The following is a 23,113-nucleotide window of genomic DNA, read 5'->3' as shown; positions in this document are numbered from 1 at the left end:
TTTTTATTTTTTGGGTTAGCAAACAAACTGTGGATCAACATTTTCCCCATTATACCTAAACAAAAATAAACAAGGAAGCTCTTTAACAAGGTTCAGGTTTTAGCTGTACACACAAATAATGACTGGTTTGATTTTTCTCTGTACTAATATGACTCCAAGATAACTTTGATTCTGAGTCCCAGAGCTACAGCTGCAATATTAGCAGATGTCTTAACCCAAACTGCACTCTAATGAGAATAGGCGTATTGACCCGTTTGGACTCAACACTGTGTTTTGAAAACAAACTTTTTAACATTTAGTAGTTCAACAATGAACTAATGATAGCTAAATGCCAGTGCCCGAAGTTAGTACTAAGCTGATCCAAACAAGTTGTATCTTCCAAGGGTAAATTACCTGATCAACAGGTGTGAGAGGGACAACGGGGCCCTGTTCAGAACTGGCAATCATGTGTTCTGGCTGTAAGCATTAGGTCCGTGGCTGCTCCAGATTGGTTTGTGTTCAGACTGTTAAATGTATACAGATGAAAGTGTTGTAGGTCTACTCTGAGGATTGCAGAGTAAAGCTTTCACACTGGTATTTATTACTGTCCAACAGCGATCAGATCGCCTTTGATGGACGTCAGCGGCACATAACAAACCGGTCCAGATTTCTGTACAACCCCCTAAAAGCTACTTTCATCACTAAACTTAATTTACATTTAATTTATATAAATCTTAAAATTTTCTGACCTCAATATAACACCTCAAATAAATCTCTGAGGACCTGGAAGAAAGAACCGTTTCTCTAGGCTATAAGAAAACTGCCAACACCCTGAAACAGAGCTGCAGCACGGTGGCTGAGACCATTCAGCGGTTCAACAGGACAGGTTCCACTCAGAACAGGACTCGCCATGATGGACTAAAGAAGTTATAAACATGAAATATTTGTGGGAACGAAGATGGCAAAAAAGAGAGGAAAAGGTGGATGAATCATAACTGATATTCATGGTGAAATCACAACATGGGAATGACCCCAAACAACCTGCTAATGCAGTAAGAATCAGACACAAATAAAAAAAACATACAATGGAGCGCAGTGAGTCATGGATTGGTCTCCCTAGAGTCTGGACTTTAACATTATTAAAGCAGTGTGGGTTCATCTTGACAGAAAAGCAAACAAAAGGCCGCCAACATCAATAGAGCTTTGAAATGTTCTTCAAGAAGTCTCCACAGCTATTTCCTTAAACAATTCCGGGTGTTTTCAAAAAAAAAAATCTCATCATTCACCACCACCACCAACATTAACGAGGGTTAATCCTTTATAAACTGTACACTGATTTCAATAAAATCCTCCTTTTTTCCATTTATCTGGTGATACAAAAAAGAAATAAGGCTGGGAGTGGCTCAAGACATTTCAGCAGAACTCCAACACTACAACAAGGCATAGGTTCCACTTCTTTATACTAGACCTATGTGACAAAAGACCCCAGCTAACAACGCAGATAACAGATGGGTGCAACCTGTTTAGTGAGCATTGAACGCAACATTTCAGCTTCAGGCACAGCTGCTGAAACAAGATCTGAGGAAGTAAGCACTTCCTTTTCAGACAAGGGCTGCTTGCCCCACTGAATCATTAGCAGCTGACTAGAATATTTGTTTGGAACCGACCCCACATACCACAAACACAGTACCATTTACTGTAAAAGTCACGCATTTTGAGGTACTAAAACACATATCAAAGTGCAGCAGGTTACAGAATGCAAGCTGTCTGGTTAGGAAAGAGTGTCTGCTATTTAGACGGTATTTGGGAAAAACTTTGATAATGAATATGTATATTACCGTAATAAATCATGCATCACAGAGCATTGGGAACAAAGGCCATGCAGATAATCAGTCTTTAACGGTTAACAGGTTAATGATCCTGCGTTTGAAGGCCTGAACAGCAATTTTCTGTACATTATCAATAGTATTTAAGCCAAGCAAAGCTCAGTTGGAAACAACAGTTGCTGCATTACAACAACATTAGCTGATGGGGAAGGATGACCGCAACAGAGAGGGAAACAAAGAGGCTCCTGCTGTTACAGTGAGGTTTGAGTGACAGACTGCCTGCCAGCACACAGTGATAAATAAGGCTGTATTGCCTACAGTGGACTGTCATGATGTTGAGAGTTATGAGAGGTGGGCAGTGACAAGAGCATAAATGTAGCACTAGTTCTGGTTTTCATTCACTGCATTCTCAGAGAGCTCTAACAATCAGTAGCCTAATAAAGCATGCTTTCATTTGCCGTCATCGTCCTACTTGCAAGAATTTTCCTACACAGAAAGCTGTCAATCACCCAAGCATGTTAGCTAACTTATTTACTGTAGCTGAGAAATTCATTTTGTGTGGGGTCTTTGTTTTGAGACTTCATTATTAAATTTATCAATTTTATCAACACATAGTAAAGTAAACAGCCAGCACATGATCTCTGGAAGGAGCAGTGGTACAAACAGCAAGCTCCAAAACTGTGTCCTTTATGTCTACAAATCTAACAGATATGGGCTGAGAATAATTATTGCCATTCATCATTTATTATAATAAGACTGAATTAGAGCTGCAAGCAGCACTGGACAGCCTTTGCGCCTTAGTGCCGCTCGGGACTCAGCCGCAGAGTTCCACCATGGCCACCTCATTGCCATCAGTAAGGCCGTTCCACCACTCCTGCATGTAATCACTAGACTGCGCTTTTAGCAAACCTTCTAAATTACCTTCAGTCCCCTTCCGTTCAGGTTTGATGGGAAGTATTAAAAATGTCCCAGACGAGTTGGTGTCACTTAGCATATTTTTATCGATAATACATTTTGCTGATCACATAAAACCAACAGAAGAAAAAAATATTTAAGTAACTATCCCAACTTTACACTTTTAATGTTTGGGGTTTGTAAATGTCATCATGAAAAATTCACATGACTGACCAGTACAGCTAACGGTAGAATTGGCTACCCCAAGTGTGAACATCTAATGCATTGGGATTCCATCCAAGGATGGGATGAATAACCTGTTGGCATACAGAACAATTCCTGAAACTTATATATAAATTAATATAATAATTAATATAATTACACATATATATTGAATTCCAAACCATTATTTGCAATGTTAATATTGCAAATACTGATTTGACACATTGTGACATACTGGAAAGCCCTAACATCTATTTACATAAACCTAAGGAAAACTACACTACAACTGCTAAAACTAAGTTTATAAAGTAAGTTTTCATTATGCAGATTATTCTTATTTTTGTTGTTTTTTCTTTTATAAAGTAACAAGCATAACAAGATATTAGCCAATTAATTAGTTGAGCTGCTCTGGTAGCTAGCCTTCACCCCGCTGCCTTACAGACATGTTGGTTCAAGCTTGTAGAGGTCATGATGGCATCATTGCTAAAAGCTCACAGGGATATTGCGGTCTCCACTTGTGATTTATGAATGGCAAAAGGCGGTGGCTCGTCTTTGCAGGTTAATGATGGAAAGCTTTTGTAAAAGAGGCTCCTGTGTGTATTCCTGACAGAATGTATCGAACTCCAAAAGATTCCCAACATTTCAAAATTCAACAGGTTCCATAACAGACAAGAGGCTGAGACTAAAAATGATAAAACAGGACAACTTGGCTGTACTCAGTTCGGCCTTCCTGTTATCTGCAGAAAGCATCTCCCTTGCCTTCTAATGGTTGCAGTCAGAGGTTGCGCTAGGCTTTTTTGTTGTCTGTCATTTTGACTGACAGAGTAAAAGAAATTTAGTCATAATCTATTTGTACCCATCACTTTGTTTTTTAAAGTGACACAATTTAACAATCAATAATATTTATTTTATTAATTATAATTAATATTCAGTCTGAACACGCTGAACAGAGAATCCACATCAACCAGATTAATACATTAAACTATTTCTCCGCAGTCACAAGAAACACTGACTGTGGTCCCAGACTAACTATATAAAAACAAAGAAAACTAGAAACCTGCAAGCAGCTTTAAAGGCCCTCGCACCCCTCAGCGCAACTCGGGCTGTTGAGCGACCGCAGGAGCCTGGCATCGCCTCCTACATACGATGACACCGAGTCACTTCAACACGTCGCCAGTAGGTGGCACTTTGAGCAACATGTCATATAATCTTCGGTCATGCAGAGTTTCAGTCTGGCAAAAAGCATTCAAATTTCGAGTAAATCTGACCTTCCAGATGGAAGCTGCACTCACTTGTTTGTTTGTGGGTGAGGCTAAAACAACATCATCAATTGACTGTGTCAAAATGTCAATCATTAACTCATGATCATGTATACTACATTTCAAGTGGATCCGATGATGTGTGAGGGAGATATAGCCCTTGAAGTGTCCAAGGGGGCGCTATTGATCCAAATGTAAATGTAATTCAATAGAGCTGTTTGGGGGATGACAAAGATCAAGCATATTCAGTTTGGAGTGAATCGGACCATGCATGTGTAATTTAGAGCCAAACGTATGGCCGTGGCGTGACATCTGAATTCGCCACGCCATCATATTCACACCCTCCAGCTAAAGCAGTAAGTACTGTCGACTGTCTAAGAGCATAATGTTATCTGTTACTTGGGACATTTTCACATTGATTAGGTGAAGAACATCAAACATCGACTCTGTAAAGGAAAACTTGCTACTTCCTGTTCTCAGGGGGCGGGGCTTCGATGATGTCAGCATCTGATCAGTGAATATTGTTGAGGCCTAGAGGCAGATCAATCCCAGAAGGTTTCATTTGTCTGTGACTTTCCTTGTAGAAGCTATATCAATTTAGTGTTTTATGGCGAGAAGTCATATTTTGAGGCGTGGCCATGCCCACACGCTTTCATGTATCAAAATGTTTTTGATAACTTTTAATCCCCGGTGCCTTAAGAGTATACTGAGTGATTTTGAAGTCTGTAAGTCAAAAGCTGTAGGAGGAGTTCGCTCAGATATGCGTGCTAGAAACGGTCAAAACTGTGTCAAAATGTGTCAAAATGGCAACTTCAATCCAGTTCAATAGTTCAATAGTTTTTTGTAGGTCCTGAGAAGTTACATAGGTGTACCAAATTTCAGATTCCTCGGTCAAAGCATGGCTTGGGGCTGATTTTTTCTAATTTTGTAGGGGGCGCTGTGGACGAATTAGGCCACGCCCACCGAATATGTCATCAGATCTCTGTTGGAGACTGGAGAAGGATCAATCACATTGAATTTGTTGCAGATCAGATGATCTATGTGTTAATTAGAGGCAAACGTATGGCCATGGCGTGACGTCTGACTTCTCCGTGCCGCCATGGCCACGCCCTTTTATGAAAAGTCACTGTGCCTCAAACGAAGTTAGACCCACTAGTTATCTGTCTTCTGAAACACTTTCAAGTTGATTGGGTCAAGAGGGTCAGAGAGGCACCTTTCCAAGTAAAAAAAGTTACTTCCGGTTCTGAGGGGGCGTGGCTTTGATGATGTCACAATATGACCCCATAGGATTGTCGGGAACCCGAAGGTCCTCCTTCATGCCAACTTTGGTGTGATTTGGAATTTTTTTGGGAAAGTTATTGCAATTTTTCACTTTCGGCGCGAACGCCAACTTCGTGCCACGGCCACGCCCCCTAAACATGGCCGAAAACTCAGGATTTTGATAACTTTTAATCCGCCATGCCTTAACTGCATGTTGACCAAATATGAACCCGATAGCTCAAAATCCCTAGGAGGAGTTCGTTACAGTTCGAGGTGAGTAAAAGTAAAAAATGGGAAAAAAATCGGCCTTTGAGCCAAAATGGGCGACTTCCTGTGCATTTTAGGGCATACCCCCAAGAGACTTTTTTTCTTGGTTTGAGGAGTTCTAGCATTGTGCCAAATTTCAGATCTGTACGACTTACGGTTTGGCCTATCTAACGTTTGTGGGCGTGGCTAAGTGGTTTTGCCACGCCCACTGACGATGACATTAAAGAACAAAAATTTCACGCGGGGGACAATTTTGGGTAAAATTTGGTGAGTTTTGGGATATGGCAAAGTCCCCATATTGCCCCGCCAAAAGTCCCCGGAATAATAATAAGAATTCGAGCGATTACAATAGGCCCTTGCAGTTTTCCTGCTCGGGCCTAATAAGAATTCGAGTGATTACAATAGGCCCTTGCAGTTTTCCTGCTCGGGCCTGATAAACAATTGGACCTATATGCGTGATTGCACAAATACGAACAGATCACCTGCTGTGACCTGAACGCACAATCTCCCAACTTCTTCCTTGTCCGCATGGACCTTAATTGCGCAGCCACTTGTGCGTAAATTGAATGTCTCGCGTGGATTGCTGCAGAGGCTGTACGTCAAGAGATTTCAACTTTTGCCCCAGACAGACAACTTCTCATGGCTGTTTTAAAGTTGTTCTGGAGGCTGAATCTGCACTGTGTCAACACACTAGAGACAGGAATTACAACTGCCACTTCAGCCAAAGTTTTGATATCAGGGAACCTTTCTCCAATTGAAGTGTTCAGAAGTCAGCAAGACATCTCGAACGAGGTGTTTCCTACTCTGGCAAGAATTTTGCTTCAGTCCCCCCGCGAGAGCAAATAACCAATTACTATGCTAACTCGCCCCAAAGTGGTCAGGGTTGTGAATTGCAATCTGTCAAAATTACCGATGGCCTTCAGATTTTTCCGTCGCCGTTTCAAAAAACCTCTCAAAAACGGAAAATATTCGGCTAACACGCCCCCTGGTCTCAGTAAAACACACGTCTCTGCATGTAGAAATAACAGTCACATTGGCCAGTCTTTAGTCAAGGCCGATCGAACTAAAATCCAGGTGGTGACCAGCTGATTTTCAGTTTGAACATTTCTGTTTTTAATGCATCCAAACGATTCCAGTAAATACAGGTGCATTGATACATCCAGGGGACAAGAATGGGACAGGGCTGTTCAATCAGAAAAGTCCAAATAAGGTGTCTAGTGTCTCAGTCTAATTTACATAATGAACTAGGGAACTATAGTTTACATTAATTGAGAAAGAATCTGCAGTAGCCCTTAACCTATTAAGCCCGCACACCCAGTAATGGGGGAATCATTAAACTTTTATTCTACTTTCATTACTGTATGTTCCTTTAGTTAAAACATAAACATCTGTGGTATCCACAGAAATGTTAGAATTTCTACCATTTCTACAAAAATCAAACAGTTAAAACTACAAGCTGTTGATTAAGAAAGTAAACTCCACAAAATGGCATCACCACAAAACTCAGTCTCAGCTGTTCACCAAACAGCGTCTACACACACAACCAGCATGTTGTGTCAAAATCCACCCAGGATTTACTCAACCGGCAGCAAAGGAACCCCAGAATTATAACTCACATTTGAAAAACAATTATTAACATAATGATTCTATTTAAATAGAGTTTGTAATTTCTGAGAACAACTCAATTATATTTGGGTATGTTATTTTAAGCATAAACGTCACCAAAAAACTCTTGGGGCTTGTGAGGTAGAGGTACAGAAGTAGAAAGGTGTGAATCACAAGCCAACGCTCTAAGTCGTGGTATTTTTACAATGCTTACAAATTGTTTATTTCTGGTCTGTCGTATCTGCTATGGTTTCTCTTTCTAAATGCTGCCACTCAAATAGAACAGGGAGACCCAAGAACTAAGTCCTGTCTTACTTGAAACGAAAACGTCTCAAACATTGATACATTGTGCAAAGCTTTGTGTACACAGCCTTCATGGCAATAATCTTGATTTATTGCCAGATGAAGATGGCACAATCCCACCCCCACCCCCCTAACTATGCGAACCAAATGAACAAGAGAATATTTGAGTTGCAGCACTGTTTAACACGCTTGACTGACTTCATTGCAAAGCATGTTGTCAGAAACCTCTCAAAGAATCTTGGGTTTTAATTACGGATGCACCAATTCAGGCCGATATCGATATCCGATAGTAAAACCGCTGTTATGGCAGATCATATATATATATCTCACTGCACTTTCAACATCGTGAAAAAACAACCACACTGCTGACATTGCATCTCTGCTTACAGTCCTGCACTGCATCACTATCTCTGTCACATGCCCAAACAAATACCGCATGGCTGACCGCCTTCCTACAGAAACGGATACACAAACAGCAACAATATGGTAATAAATATCTGTTGTTAATATTGCCCCAGTTTTACTTACCGGACCAATATTGATGTTAAATGACTAATATCGCCCGATACCGATGTCATTGCCAATATATTGTGCATCCCTAGTTTTAATAGAAAAGTTTTTGTTTTTTACATAAACAACAATTACACATTTCTTAAGGACAGTTTTCTCAAGCTTACAACTGTCGTGTAAATTAACATAAAAAAATCACTAAATGATTATACAGAAGTTTGAGATTTTTAGCTACTTCCATTTACTACCAGATTAATTCACCTTCTGCAACATGGCAAACATCTAGAGCTCCTAAGGTTGCCTGTATTTTCTTCCTTAACATAACTTCTATCTGCAGCCTCCAAGGTATTGTATAGGTGCTGAAAATATTGATTCTCTTCTTTCTTAATGTTAATATTGAATAGCTCACTAGCTTGTGAGCCAATTAGAAAGACTGGTTAGGTTCTTACAGCGCTTTGAGTGTCTCGATGCTGAAAAGCGCTATATAAATAAACTTACCTTACCTTAAATCAAATGTATTTGGGCTGTTGGAAACCACCAACTAACTCTCACCGTAATTTTTTTTTTTTTTTTACCAAAGTATGTGTTATTTGGAAGACTGATCATCCATACTGCATGCATTTTATTGTGTTCATAATTTTGCTGTTGACAACAATTAGGCCCAGTCCACACCAACATTTTCTAAAAGAAAAAAAAAAGTTCTGAGTTTGCACCTACCATCCACATACGATGGGCAAGAAAATCAATCTGCCCTAATTTACTCAATTTTGGGTGACTGGCGATCAGTCAATAGTTAAATGTGATCCACTGATCTTATCTACTTGTCTAACCTGTTGTGCAAGTTTTGTTTTTAAAATGTGAAAAATGGAAGACTAAAGGAACTGCAATGCTCTAAGCCTTTCATTTATATCTGAGAGCACTACCTCCTGTGCAGTTTAAACAAGTTTGTATTGTTTTATAGGGTATTTTTCAGTGTTTGTGAATAAAATAGGATTGGAACATTGAAGGTGTATTGTGACCTTTTAACACCTGACAGTGTCAGAAGAAAAAATAATAATAATAATTGGCATCAGCCAAAATCAGAATCGGCAAGTTAAAGATCGGTGATTGGCCAGAAAACTGCAATGGTGCAATTTTGATTATTTCCTTACATCTTTTCAAAATTTCTGGTTTTAACATGTAAAAATACATGATTAATTAGTATTTATTTCTTATTATTATTCGTATTAGCTTGTCTTTACAGCCAAGCCAAAAAACAATTTTGTAACAGGGCTTACTTACTTACAATGAAACTGGTTGAGAACTGTTAAAATAAAGTTCGTAACAATGGTGTCTGACATTAGGGTCTTTGGAGTGGTCTTGAACAATGGGGTTTAGCTGTGGGCAGAACTCTTAATAGGAAATGCATCAAAAGTCCATAAAGATCAAGTACTGGAAAAATGAGCAAGTTCTTGCTCCGACCCGTGCCCTAACCAAAACATGAAGAGTTATGACATGAGCAACACCATTACGCCACTCCCCAGCAACAAAAAAGAAAAGATAACAAGGAAAGAAAAGTGGCTTCAATAATGACATTTCACATGAGAAAAGATTAGGAATGTGGCATTTTCTATTTTTATTTCGTGTGAAACCCAATTTGTTTACTTTTACAGATTTACAACACTAGTAAACAGGTTGTCATGGTTAAGGACTAAGGATCTATGAGAACAGGAAGATGGAAACTCATTCACAGGACACTTTAAATATGTTTATGGCAGTCGTCCAAAGATCTTCCAGGAAATAAAGACATTTAGGAGAATCCTTTCGCCTTGACATTTTTTTTCTAAAACCTCTGGTTCATCATATTTTTTTATGGTGGCTGCATGAGAAGCAGACTGGATCAAAGAGAACAGTGCATTTTCCGTCTGACTGTATGAGAAAACCTGCGTTTAGCACACTTAGATTAGGGTGGGATCACATTGCCAAGAAAATATTGAATGGTAAGCCAAAATTCTCTCCACTGTCTCCTGGCAGTCCTTTAATGAAATATGCTGCAGCTATTCAAGCAACAACAAAGCAACACTTAGGTGGTGGAAGACATCTTTGAAAAAATATAGTCCCAATTACAGATCGCATTAAACTCACAGATACCCAAAATGTTAGCTCTTTCAAAGTTCATCAAGTGCTAGTAATGTTGTGTATCGCACCTAGCAGGCCTTAACCTATCCAACTAATTGACGGATTGTCTGGCAACTGCATGCAACAATTTGCACCAAAGTCTCTTTTGTTGCCCCAGATGTCCGCGCTACATTATGCAGAAAGGATCTCCCTTGCTTTTGCTCTGGTAGTTTTATTTGAATGAAAAAAAATTGTCTAAACAAGCCAGTCTTTTGAACGGTCCTGACAGGCAGAATTTCAAAATAAAATCCAGCTCCCCCTCTCTGTCACCGACACGTTAAACACTTGTGCACCAGGAGAAAGTGCACAGATGAACTCCAACTGAATAGCAGAGACTGTCTCCATGTTCAGACTTTGTCCTTTATACATTTGCTGTGGTTCCTTATTCAGGTGTATTTTAAACATCTGATTAACTATTAAACCATAATCAGTATATCCGTAGAATATTGCAGTTAATCAGCATCCTACTTGTTTGGAAACCACATGTTATTACACTTTTGTTCATACAGATGTACTTTTGAAGTATACAAAACAACTTCATTACTAAATTTTGCACATAAAAGTACATTTAATCCTTATTAAGAATGTCAATAGTTGTCCAGCACTAATAGACATATAGATGGATGGAGATGAACAAATAGATGAGGACAAATGGACAGCAAAAGATAAACAACATACAAACAACCATGCACACACTCATTCATACACCTAAGGGCAATTTAGAGTAACCAATTAACCTAACAGGCATGTCTTTGGACTGTGGGAGGACATACATATATACACATATATACATATATATGTATACACATATATATATATATATATATGTATACACATATATATATATATATATATGTATACACATATATATATATATATATATGTATACACATATATATATATATATATATGTATACACATATATATATATATATATATGTATACACATATATATATATATATATATGTATACACATATATATATATATATATGTATACACATATATATATATATATATATGTATACACATATATATATATATATATATGTATACACATATATATATATATATATGTATACACATATATATATATATATATATATGTATACACATATATATATATATATATATGTATACACATATATATATATATATATATGTATACACATATATATATATATATATATATACACATATATATATATATATATATATGTATACACATATATATATATATATGTATACACATATATATATATATATGTATACATATATATATATATACATATACACATATATATATATATACATATACACATATATATATATATACATATACATATATATATATATATACATATACATATATATATATATATATATATATATATATATATATATATATATATATATATATATATATATGGGTAACAGTGTTTGATCAATAACTGTTAGGTTGTTCTGTTTATATTGACTTTTATGTTATACAGATTGCTGTTATTGATAGAAACATGAAAGCTGACTCCTTAAACTGTTTGTGTCGGCACAGATCGTTAGAACACTTAAGGTCTTTGCTTCCTCTTAAGAATACACACCGTAAAGTGAGGTTTAAAGTAATGCTGACCACTAGCATAAGATGCTAAAGTAAACTTAAAATGTCAAAGCCGTAATAATTTTGTCTTCATTTTAAATTAGTGAATCACTGTTGAGGAGCGACTGTGTGCTCTCTCTTACACACACACAAAATGGGATGCAGCTTCTGCACTTGTTCAGAGCTGTTGCAACTTAAACATCCATTTGTATGCCTATTTTAAGTTACAAACTTACCTCAAAAAAAAAAAAGGTCATGCTACAACCCTCCCCCAACTACACTACCTCCAGGGTTGCTGTCATAATCTCACTTCTCTGTCAGAGGACTTAGCCTTGCCTTGCCGAGAATGTGGCAGCACCGCGCTATCTCCAGAGCGCTACAGTTTACTGCAACTTGCCACCACAACAAGCAGGAGCCTAACAGCTTACAGCATGCACACTCAAGGGCCACAGCTACAGCATGCATACATGAAGGTTTGTCAGCTTGCAGGTGAAGTTTGTCATGATCTGCTATGTACAGGAAGCGGTTTTGCAGGTAAAGTCCGTGCGCCGCCAGCCTGTTCTCGCTCCTTGTGTTCATCCTCTCTGATCTTTTACAAATGAGATCTGAGTCATTACTCTAGTACAATGATCTTTGGGGTGACACTGCACAAAAGGAAAACATAATGTAACCATTTCATTCTGATTTAATGGACACATTACTGGAAAATCAACCTAACTAAAAAGTACGTTTTCATATTAATACAAGTCTGATTGGTGTACTGATTTACTCTACAGCTGTGTAATAGTGCTTCTATAAGTCCATTAGCTGATGCATTGATCTGGGCAGCTTCAATATCATGGTGTGTAATAATTAACGAAGATCATTTATAGCATGCAACATCAAAAGGCCTTGTTTTATTTGTTTTATTTTATTTTTTTAAAACCATCTGTGCACTACGTAGGCGCCACTATTACCTCTTAACTAGTTCAGGTAAACTCCTGTCCACATTAAGGGCGTCCCCCTTCTCTACTTATGGTCCTGCCCTCTCCTTCTACTCTATTTAGCTTTGATTTAATCAGAGGCTGACCATTTTAAGGACAAAGGGTGACTGATGTGAATTCATTGCCTCTTTTGCACTGCTGTGCAACCAGTCATGCAGCTGAACCCAAACAACAAAAAGTATATGCTGACAGAAAAGCTTTTATTTTCCATCCTGATCCAGATTGTACAAAAGAAGCAGCTGATTTTCAGCCCGACCAGCTGGTAATCCGCTAGTTTAAAACTCAAGGATATGATCCTTTCCTGATCAGTATGGTGATAGTTCAGCACTACAGGGTCATGCTGACCACAATGATGTTTGGTGTAGAAGTTGCTACTGTGGGACAAAAACCCAGAGCTAGCTGTAATCAATATCAATGAGGTGTGTAGAACCTAAGTCAGAGGGAAGGAGAAGTGTAAGAACCTATCTAAAAGGAAAATGTATTTTCTTCAACATGTTCAGACATGCTGAGGTTTATTCCGGCTATAAGAAAGCCTGTGACCTTCAGCCGATACTAGGGATACGGAAATTATTACAGCAAAGCTCCTCCCTATTCTGTTGAGCTCTCAACCACTGTTTGCCATAGAACATGCTGGATTTGGAAATGTTGGCAGTCTTCTGGAAATCTCACAGGTCAGCAAGGTGGCGAGGCAAAGACTGAAAATCAGACTCACGTGGCATACAGCTCATCCGCTATAAAAAAATAGTTCTTGTTTTGTTGGAAACCGTCTAACTGGCAATGATTGAGCCCTACAACAAGCCACCTGCTGCATTTGTCACAGAACACATCACATTAAAAGGCGTAAGGACACCCCGGATTCATTAGATTAATAAAATATTTGCACTGCAAATAAAGTTTTGCACGTCATGAACACAGAAACAGTCGGCAACTGTTAAAAGCTGTGGTGCAAAACTTGAAGGCACAGCTAACTAGGGCTGACCACTCAGCGCAGACCAAGAACAGGCATCAGAAACTGACTTTGTTGGTACAGATTATTTAAAGATGCAGCACCAATATAACACTTGATTGTGTTTATTAATTTTACTTAATCTCTACAAACGCAGCATAATTTAACAGTTATTATAAAACACTTATTGAACAAATATTGAAGCATAATTCCCTAAGTCATATTTGCCAAATTATGACTAAGGCAACAGTTTATCAGTTCTCTACAAAATATGCAGCTTTGTTGTGTTTATCTTTATCTGTTTCTCTACATCTCTATCTTGATCTGTTATATATGTATTTACATACTTTCTCACCAAGATCCCTGTCTTTCCAACAGTAAGGTAACACCTTTGTTCTGCAGGAGGAATACATTTAGTGTGTTTTCAAACTTAACTAGTTGGGATAAAAAGCGTTGATTAGGGCTGCTCAATATTAGGAAAATGCAGATCTAATATCCTTATTATTATTATTATTATGAGCATTATTACCAGCATTTCTTTTTTTGTAAAGTGCCTTGAGACGATATTTGTTTAGAATTGGCGCTGTATAAATAAACTGAATATCCCTCATTTTTGGCATCAGGATATTCCCACCACTCTCCATGAACATGAAGATCTGGGTCACTAAAATCTGCACCAGGTTCAAAGATCAAGGGCAGTAAAACTCTATCTAACTGTTCAAATATATTATTGAGATGCACAGTATGAATGAAACAGTTTAACAGTCTACCAAATATTGCATCCACAGTCCTTTGCAAATGCAATATCCCACATGCTGGTAAGGCAGCATGTGGGTCAGTGTTTGTGATGTGATCCATCGTGCAGCTCTAATCATAATTGTATTGAACCACAATCATCATCGCAATATCAATGCGTGTAATATTGCATTCACTATGGCGTCCTAGGATGCAGTATTTGGTCACCTATAATATTTGAGGCAACATGTGTTAAAACTTTGCATGCTAATAACATGTTTAGCCATTTGGATGGAGGTCTACTGCCGCTGATGCTTACATCTAATAAAGATCTTACAGATCAAGATCTTAAAGGTAATGGGCTCTACTTTGGCCTGCTCCTCCCTCTCAGTCTGTCTGCAACCCTTTCCATTACTGGCTTTTCTGGCCCTGTACTGGCTTTCTTGGTACTTGCTCATCATCAGGTCCCATCTGGGCTGAGCAAGGTCGAAATGTGACGTGAACAGCCTGCTGTTCACCGACTGGTCAGGTGTGTGGTCAGCCGTATGTCAGCGGCATGAGAAACTGTTCACCGAGGTAGTGGAGAGAATGACAAGCCATGGATTTTACTGCACACTGCAGAGCCAGAGAAACTCAAAAAACTCAAGAATGACTACAAAAATATTAAGGACCACAAAGGTTGGAGTGGGTCAAACACCGCTACAGGGCATGAGTCTTTATTTTACTTTCTCATGTTTGTAAGAGAAACTTCTCACGTTTGGTAGGCTCACACCAAGCAATAAGGCAGTAAGGGTTTGTAGCGGCACAGCGCAGGAAGCTGGCAGCTGGAGGCGGGGCTTCAAGCCATATTTTCAGCCGTCAGTGAGTCAATGGAAACAACCGCGGAGTGGAGCCATGCGGAGCTGAAACCGTGAGTAGACCAGAGGCATATGTGATGATGGAACAGATAGAGACCCCTGACGACAATATGAGCCAATTACCATCGACATTCACATTAAAATATTTGAACAACAAAAGTGCCATGTCATGTTTTCCTAAAATCTTGCAGCTTAAGATATTTTCCCCACCACAATCGAGCAGCCTAACTTCCTGAATGTTTTGACATTCACTGGACTTAAACAGCACAGGTTTTATTTTACTTCTTTTATTCTGTAGCTGATTCCTATAGCACATTCCCAAATATGCTAAAAGCTAACCTACATTTATATTTTCTGTGTTTTTCAAAGCATCTGCATCTGTTATTTGTATCTTCCTTTAAAACTAGTTTTGCAAATGGTCTTTAATGATACCTTAATGGACTAACTGGCCTAGTTGTGAATATGCAAGTGTTCCTGTAACAGCCAACCCATGCAAATCTGAAACTGCAGTTCGGTAGAAACGCATACTGGCAGAACGACTACTATCCCAGTTACTGTGTACAATAGTTATCTGTATTAGCAGTGGTTCTGATCACCAACAACCTGGCTGCACAAGGGCATAAAATACTAGGTTTTTCGCTGTGTTCTTTATGACTCGACAGAAATTCAGCGTAGAAGGAGGATGCTCGCCGTAATGGACTTGAGAAAGCTTTGACTTCAGGCAAGCTCTTTTTCAGAGTAAAACCAGCATGAACTGAAACCACTAAGCCCAGTGGAGGAAGGAAAGCACATCTATCAGATTGCAAACCAGCAGTGATGTGCTGTTAATGAGATCTAAATCAAATGGCTTCAGCAACACAAAAAAACAGAAATAAAAACCCATGTCTGCTTCATTTACACTCTGAGTCGTTTTTCTGAAAGAGGGTGAGGGAATTTGTTAAACTTTAAATTTACAGTGATGATTTGACTTGAATGTTTAATTTGTAATTATAGAATCACCTTTAACCAACATCCAATGTAAAAAACATACAGCAGGCAGCTTAGATATTTGTTTGCTGTAATGAAGTGACTAAATCAGTGTCAGTAAGTGATTTAAATAGCACACACTGAAAGTTACTCTTCATTAATGCAATTCTGTTGAGTGTAAAGAACATGAAGAAAGAAAAAAATAGACAAGTGAGCCACTCTGCACATAGCGACCTAAGTCTAAAGATGGTTCTGTCATATTTACAAACCTCCCATGAAAAGAAACTTCGTCAATAACCAAACTTTAACCACATCCTGTTTTATCGAGTTGCGTGCCATTGTTTATAGGAGAGCTCTCCGACAACACACTGCAGCAATACTGCACTCCCATCTATAAACGGTCAGAAAATGGAGGGTAAAGCCGTGTCACTTCAATCAGAAAGGGGCTTTAGTCTTGTCTGATGGCCTACTAACAGTGGGTGCTTGCAAACAGCATGGGTGAGGGCAGTGGGGGGGTGTTCACGCCAAGAGCAGCAATATTGTGGTAGCATAGCTGCAGCAACATCCCAGTCAAGACCCAGCAGCAGCTACTGGAAATGTTTGAAACAAACTACATTGTACAGCTGTCAGTCAAATAAGCCTGGGACCAAATGACAGATACAAGAGGGAACCCTGTGGAGCACAAATCATCACCACTACCATTTGCCTCTGACTCAAGGTATTTTAAAGCACACTCAGAAATCTCATGCAAGCTAACAACAGATTAACCTCCTGGATAAATAAATCAGCAAGAAATCAGAACTGACCAATATTCTAATAATCGTCAGGGATGCTCATCAAATAATAACATTAAAAATGCATCAACCAACCACCAGCATATACTTTTCATTGAAAGAAAAAAAACACTCATAAGTATTAGGAACCGCTCCAGGTTCTCCCCATGTTGTACCCATGTGTTGCCATTTCCTCCTTTTCAACATTCATCTAGTAGCCATGCAGCCATCCTAAAGCACTGGATATTAGTGTATTTTCCCAAATTGTGGTGATAAAATCATGCTCAAATCATACCTATACTTTAACTGTATGTCCTTGTCTGAAAACTGTGTATTATAACTTATTAGCTTTACCCTGGTTTGTGGCCAGCGACTCATGACGTATGACCATGTAGGACACCCAATAAAACCAAAATAGCTAATAATCGACCTCATATTGGTGCTTAGCTTTTATTTTAGTCACGTAAATGCGTCACAGAGACTGGGATCTGTCAAATTCCCCTTGATTAGCTTTGCTCAGTTACAGTAGACACATCACTGTAGGCTACAAGTAGAATACAGAAAATTACTAAAAATGACCACCTGTGAAAGCAGATATGAAACATGCCTCCAAGGCGATGAACCTGATGCATGATCTGTAGAAAAAGTCCCACAACAGTTCCATACCAACTTTTCTAAAACTATCTGAACTACAAAGATATGAAACAGCCCTACACCCCTTAAGGGACATACCCTTTATTGAATAAGTGATGATAATCTAGTAATTCCATCATTTTCAGTAGGATTTAAAACTACCACTATCAAAGAACCGCAGCAAATTGTGTTACTTCTGTGTTTCATTCCTTAGAGAAATCATTTTAAAATCGGGCCAAATTGGAATCAGTAGATCAGAACTCAAAGAAAAACAGAAATCAGTATCAGCCAGGCAAAGACTGATCGGTGCATCCTTTCGTAAAAAGACATGTAAATCAGGTAGTGGTTGTTTCCTTTTTTCGGTGTCTTGTTGCAGGAGGCCTGAGCTGCATCATGGTTCACATAAAACTGAACAAATAGAAAGCCTTTCCTTGTTTTAAACAAGCATGTACAGTAGGGACAGGTTTGACAGTAAGCACGCCTCCTTCCCCCAATACAGCCAAATATGCCTCAGAGATAATCCAAGTTAAAAGCAAACAAGCACAATCACTAAACATCATAAGGCCTCGCTGATGAGCTTACCTGGGCTCAGGGAGGATGATTTTCTTACTGGCACGGGCCGCAGGAGTAGATTTGCTCTTCTCCATCGCCATCAAATAGCTGACATCGGCGAGTACCGCTTCGAGGTCCGCCATTTTTCGACCCTTTGGACAAGCAAATTAGTAAAAATAGCAGGCTTCCTGTGGTGCTTTTTAAAAACTATTCGGGGAATTTAAAAAAAATGTTTTCTGCAGCGGAGATGATCAACATCAAGAGCCGATGTGCGATGACAGGGGGTTGGCAAAGGGGGGTCTGGAGAAAGCGAAATCGTGTCGCTGTCTGCGGCGGCTAACCTCAAGCCACCATCATTAAGACATAAAAAGGAAATTCATGGGGGGGGGGGGAGAGACATTAAGGTGGACGGGTTAATCGGGATAAAAGTCAGTGGATCAGCTCGATTCCCGTCTTTGCAATCCCATTTGGCGCAAAACTGCAGCCTTCTGCTTTGCGCTGTGTGCGCGCGGGAATAAAGGTGCTAAAATAAGCAGGAACAGGCTCGTTTTGGTGTCAGCGCTTCCTTTACAGGGCTGCCGTGATATGCAGTTAGTGGACAGCTGTCAAATTCTGCACGTCTCTTGAGACTTCCTTGCTGAAAAATGTGCGCAAACGATCGGTCTGTCTCCAGGTCCACATGGGTTTCGATTAGGGCTTTTCCCTTCAAACGTAAACAATTGTACAGTGAAACAAAATCCAATGTTGGTGAAATGGCAGGCGGAGTCTGCAGTCAGAACGAAGATGTGACTCGGTTGTGTTTTGGCCTCGATTACAGCAAAAGGTCTTCGTTACAGCAAACAAACAGGGACACGTGTGGCTCGTTTTGCTCAAACCACAACATTTGGGGCGGGGGATTAGTGAAGAAGACCATCAAGGACAGGTTAAATGTGGCGATCAGTTGTCCTCGTCTTAAAATTTTAGGATGCCTTAAACGACTGTTGACACAAATGAGCCCAAGCGATTTGAAGATGAAAAATTGGTAGCACTCATAATAATGATTTCCGTTCAATCCACTGTCTGCTGTTTGTGTGAATATTTGTTATTCATTTTCTGCTCCGTCCTTTTTTTGCTTAGCTTCCTTCCTGTTACAGCTGAAATGTTCCGTATGAGGCGCAGCAATCACGCCAAAAATACCGTCGGAAAAGATGTGGATAAACAATTTGAGCGATTTAGCTCTAGATCCAGAGGGCAATGTGTGATTAATTAATCACAAGCCAAAATCCACGCGTTGTGGAGCTAACCCGCTGTAGCCTCCTGCTGGTGTCGATATTCAGGTTCGCCTGCTAGCTAGTTAGCGAGCATGCTAGCTAGCAAAAAATGAAACCTTCTAGGCAGAAGGCTAAGTTACCAGTGAGCGAACTGCTGGGCTTCGACAGTTGCATTAAAATGCCCGCAAAGCCACTAGTCAACACGGTTACTACAAGCTGACTTAGTAACAGCGGCGCAGCTCCGACACCACGGAGCAGTTTACCTAAAAAGCTAACGGCTGCGGGTGTTCTTGCTTCCGTCTCCCAGTTATTGGGGAAGTTTCGATGTACTTCCGAGAAACAGTCCCCAACAGTCCAGGAACTTGAGAAAAATATCAATTAAGATGACAAATATAGTCCATCGCTTCTCTTTGAGTTATCCGGAGCATGGGAGAAGACCCAGCACGGAGCCGCTGACTGTGACAGTAGCGGAGGAGGGAGGGAGCGCGGGGAGATGGAGAGCGGCTCGGCTGGCCAGCGGTGGGTTTCGCCTAACAGGGAGCCGAGGTTATTGACCGTTAAGGCGGAGATAGTTGGGGATACAGTTATATTTTCCCCACATCAAATAAAGAAACACGAATAACACGCCACTGTTTTTTGAGATTTTCTCACATGAAGAGCTGAAAATGCGAAGTAAAACCAGCAGAGCCGAGCAGATCGTCGCTTTCCGCGCCAGCCAGCCAGCCCCGAGCGGTTCCTGCCTACCAGGCTGTTCGTGATAGTGGAGCCCGCTCTCGCACACAGTCACTCTGCCTGTGAGGTGCAGCAACGGGGTTCCTCCGCTGCTTTGGCGACGTATGCCAGTCGACAGAACCCGCTCCTTTCAGTTTAAGCGTATCGTTTCCCAGCAAGAATATGGCACATGCTCGCTTGGAGACCCTCTTCGCTGTATATTTCTGTAGTTTTTTTTTTATTTTGCTAACACGACAGCGTCTCTGCTGAGCTCTAGGTTTGGCTTCCTCTCCCACTGCGGCGGAGAGAGGCTTGAAAAACACGGAACGGCTTATGCTTATTCTGTGACAGGAGCCGGAGCTGTGTGTTTGAAGAAGGAAGCGTTTGCGTTTCAGTCAGCCTCCTTTTAAGTGGATGCCAAATACAGGTCAACCAGCTCAAAATGACAAATACATGCGTTTTGGTACATTTACACGTACGTAGCCTTGAAGTCGTTTTTCACCTTATATCAGAACAGCCAATAAGCCGCAACCATTTCTAACATTTCAAATGACAGCACCACATTTATCTGTCAGGATGACACATGGGGATTCATGCGATGTTGAGGTAGAAATGCAGTGCCCTTCCCTGGCCTATCGTGGGAATGCTTCTGTAAATGCAATGAGAAGCCTAACACGTTTTTATTTGGGATTTTATGTGATAGATCAACACACACTTGTGCGTAATTGCGTAGTGGTTTTTGAAAATGTTTCAAAATGTTTATTTTTCAATAAAAATCTGAAACGTGTGGCGTGGTGCGTTTATATTCAGCTACCCTTTCAGCAACGCTTTGTAGACCCACCTTACACTGTAGTTACAGCTGCACATTTTTTGGAAATACTCTCTCTCTCAATTTGCAACATCTTAAAATTAAAAATATTGCTTAGTCAGGTTGGATGGAGACCATCTGTGATTATAATAATTAAATAATCTTTGTTACTGAGCTTCTGCAGAAACTCATCTGAGCCAGAGATTCCCAAAGAAGAGAAAGTGTCTCTAATCAATGCGGTTTTCCCCACTGCCAGAAGAAGACAGCTTAAAACCCGCAGCTCGGAACACCTGAGGTGCACAGTCAGGTCTACAGTCCGTAGCAGCTCATCCTAACTCCGTTCCTTGCCTGTGTGTATCAGTCTGAGAACCAGAAGCTTCACAGCTGCCACAGCTTTCATCGCCCCTTTGGACCTCCAGTCCTCCTGTCCTCCTCTTCTTTAGAACAGTTCATGTGAGATAAAATGTCTGGGCAGAGAAAATTAGTTTAGGATAAAGCAGTCAAAATATTGTTTATTTCATTATGTTTTGATTAGTTGGTATCTGATATCTGCTAAGCTAATGCTAACTGCCCCTAAGCCTGACTGCTAACAGGCCTCTAAGCCTTCAGGTAGTTTATTCGTTTTGAGTTATGTTTTAAGGTTAGGACAAACTTAATTTAAGTGAGTGTTTTAAACACAGATGGCCATAACATATCACCAGTGCTCATACACACATTCATATTTATATTAATGATACTTGAAGGAACATGTAGAACTTAATCGTTAGCTAAATAAGCAATTTAATTTGGATTAGCTGAATCGCTGATCTGAATGTGACATCACCACGCCAACTGTCCATTTATTTGCCATCTTGTGAGAGGCAATAAATGTTCCTCGCCATCATGTCAGTAGACCTTTACTCCATTCAAAAATCTTCCGTTGTGATGGCTGGTTAACAACATAAAAAAAAAACATATTAAAAGAACATATTCACATTGAAATGTAACATCACTCTATGATTTTATTGGTAATGGTTTATTTCTTTGTTCCCTTTTTGTAGTTATTAGTTTTTATCATTCTTCTGATTTTTACTTAGTGGTGTAGTTGAGTATTACCCGCCAAGTATAAAATTTTGTAAATTAATTAAAAATTTTGTAATAAAACCTCGTCCATGTATTGTTCTATAATACAGGGGTTGGACAATAAAACTGAAACACCTGTCATTTTAGTGTGGGAGGTTTCATGGTTAAATTGGACCAGCCTGGTAGCCAGTCTTCATTGATTGCACATTGCACCAGTAAGAGCAGTGTGAAGGTTCAATTAGCAGGGTAAGAGCACAGTTTTGCTCAAAATATTGAAATGCACACAACATTATGGGTGACATACCAGAGTTCAAAAGAGGACAAATTTTTGGTCCACGTCTTGCTGGCGCATCTGTGACCAAGACAGCAAGTCTTTGTGATGTATCAAGAGCCACGGTATCCAGGGTAATGTCAGCATACCACCAAGAAGGACGAACCACATCCAACAGGATTAACTGTGGATGCAAGAGGAAGCTATCTGAAAGGGATGTTAGGGTGCTAACCCGGATTGTATCCAAAAAACATAAAACCAAGGCTGCCCAAATCACGACAGAATTAAATGTGCACTTCAACTCTCCTGTTTCCACCAGTACTGTCCATCGGGAGCTCCACAAGGTCAATATACACGGCCGGGCTGCTATAGCCAAACCTTTGGTCACTCATGCCAATGTCAAACGTCGGTTTCAATGGTGCAAGGAGCACAAATCTTGGGCTGTGGACAATGTGAAACATGTATTGTTCTCTGATGAGTCCATCTTTACTGTTTTCCCCACATCCGGGAGAGTTACGGTGTGGAGAAGCCCCAAAGAAGCGTACCACCCAGACTGTTGCATGCCCAGAGTGAAGCATGGGGGTGGATCAGTGATGGTTTGGACTGCCATATCATGGCATTCCCATGGCCCAGTACTTGTGCTAGATGGGCACAAGTATTGGGCCATGGATAGTCCACTGCCAAGGACTAC

General features: G+C 39.8%; 1 protein-coding gene across 1 annotated transcript in view; it reads right to left on the bottom strand.

Moving 5' to 3' along the window:
* The window catches only part of grk3 (G protein-coupled receptor kinase 3), an 84,655-nt gene extending 64,064 nt beyond the window's left edge, over positions 1 to 20,591 (bottom strand). Inside the window, exons 1-2 of the mRNA XM_047372398.1 lie at positions 20,222 to 20,591; positions 18,351 to 18,472 (exon numbers count right to left, since the gene is read on the bottom strand). Coding sequence (XP_047228354.1) covers positions 18,351 to 18,463 — 113 coding nt within the window. The 5' untranslated portion in view covers positions 18,464 to 18,472; positions 20,222 to 20,591. The remainder of the gene's footprint in view (positions 1 to 18,350; positions 18,473 to 20,221) is intronic.
* Positions 20,592 to 23,113: the final 2,522 nt, after the last annotated feature.

The sequence above is a fragment of the Girardinichthys multiradiatus genome, chromosome 8, assembly GCF_021462225.1.
Source record: "Girardinichthys multiradiatus isolate DD_20200921_A chromosome 8, DD_fGirMul_XY1, whole genome shotgun sequence".
NCBI classification, from domain to species: domain Eukaryota; kingdom Metazoa; phylum Chordata; class Actinopteri; order Cyprinodontiformes; family Goodeidae; genus Girardinichthys; species Girardinichthys multiradiatus.
This window is presented reverse-complemented; position numbering and strand designations above follow the sequence as displayed.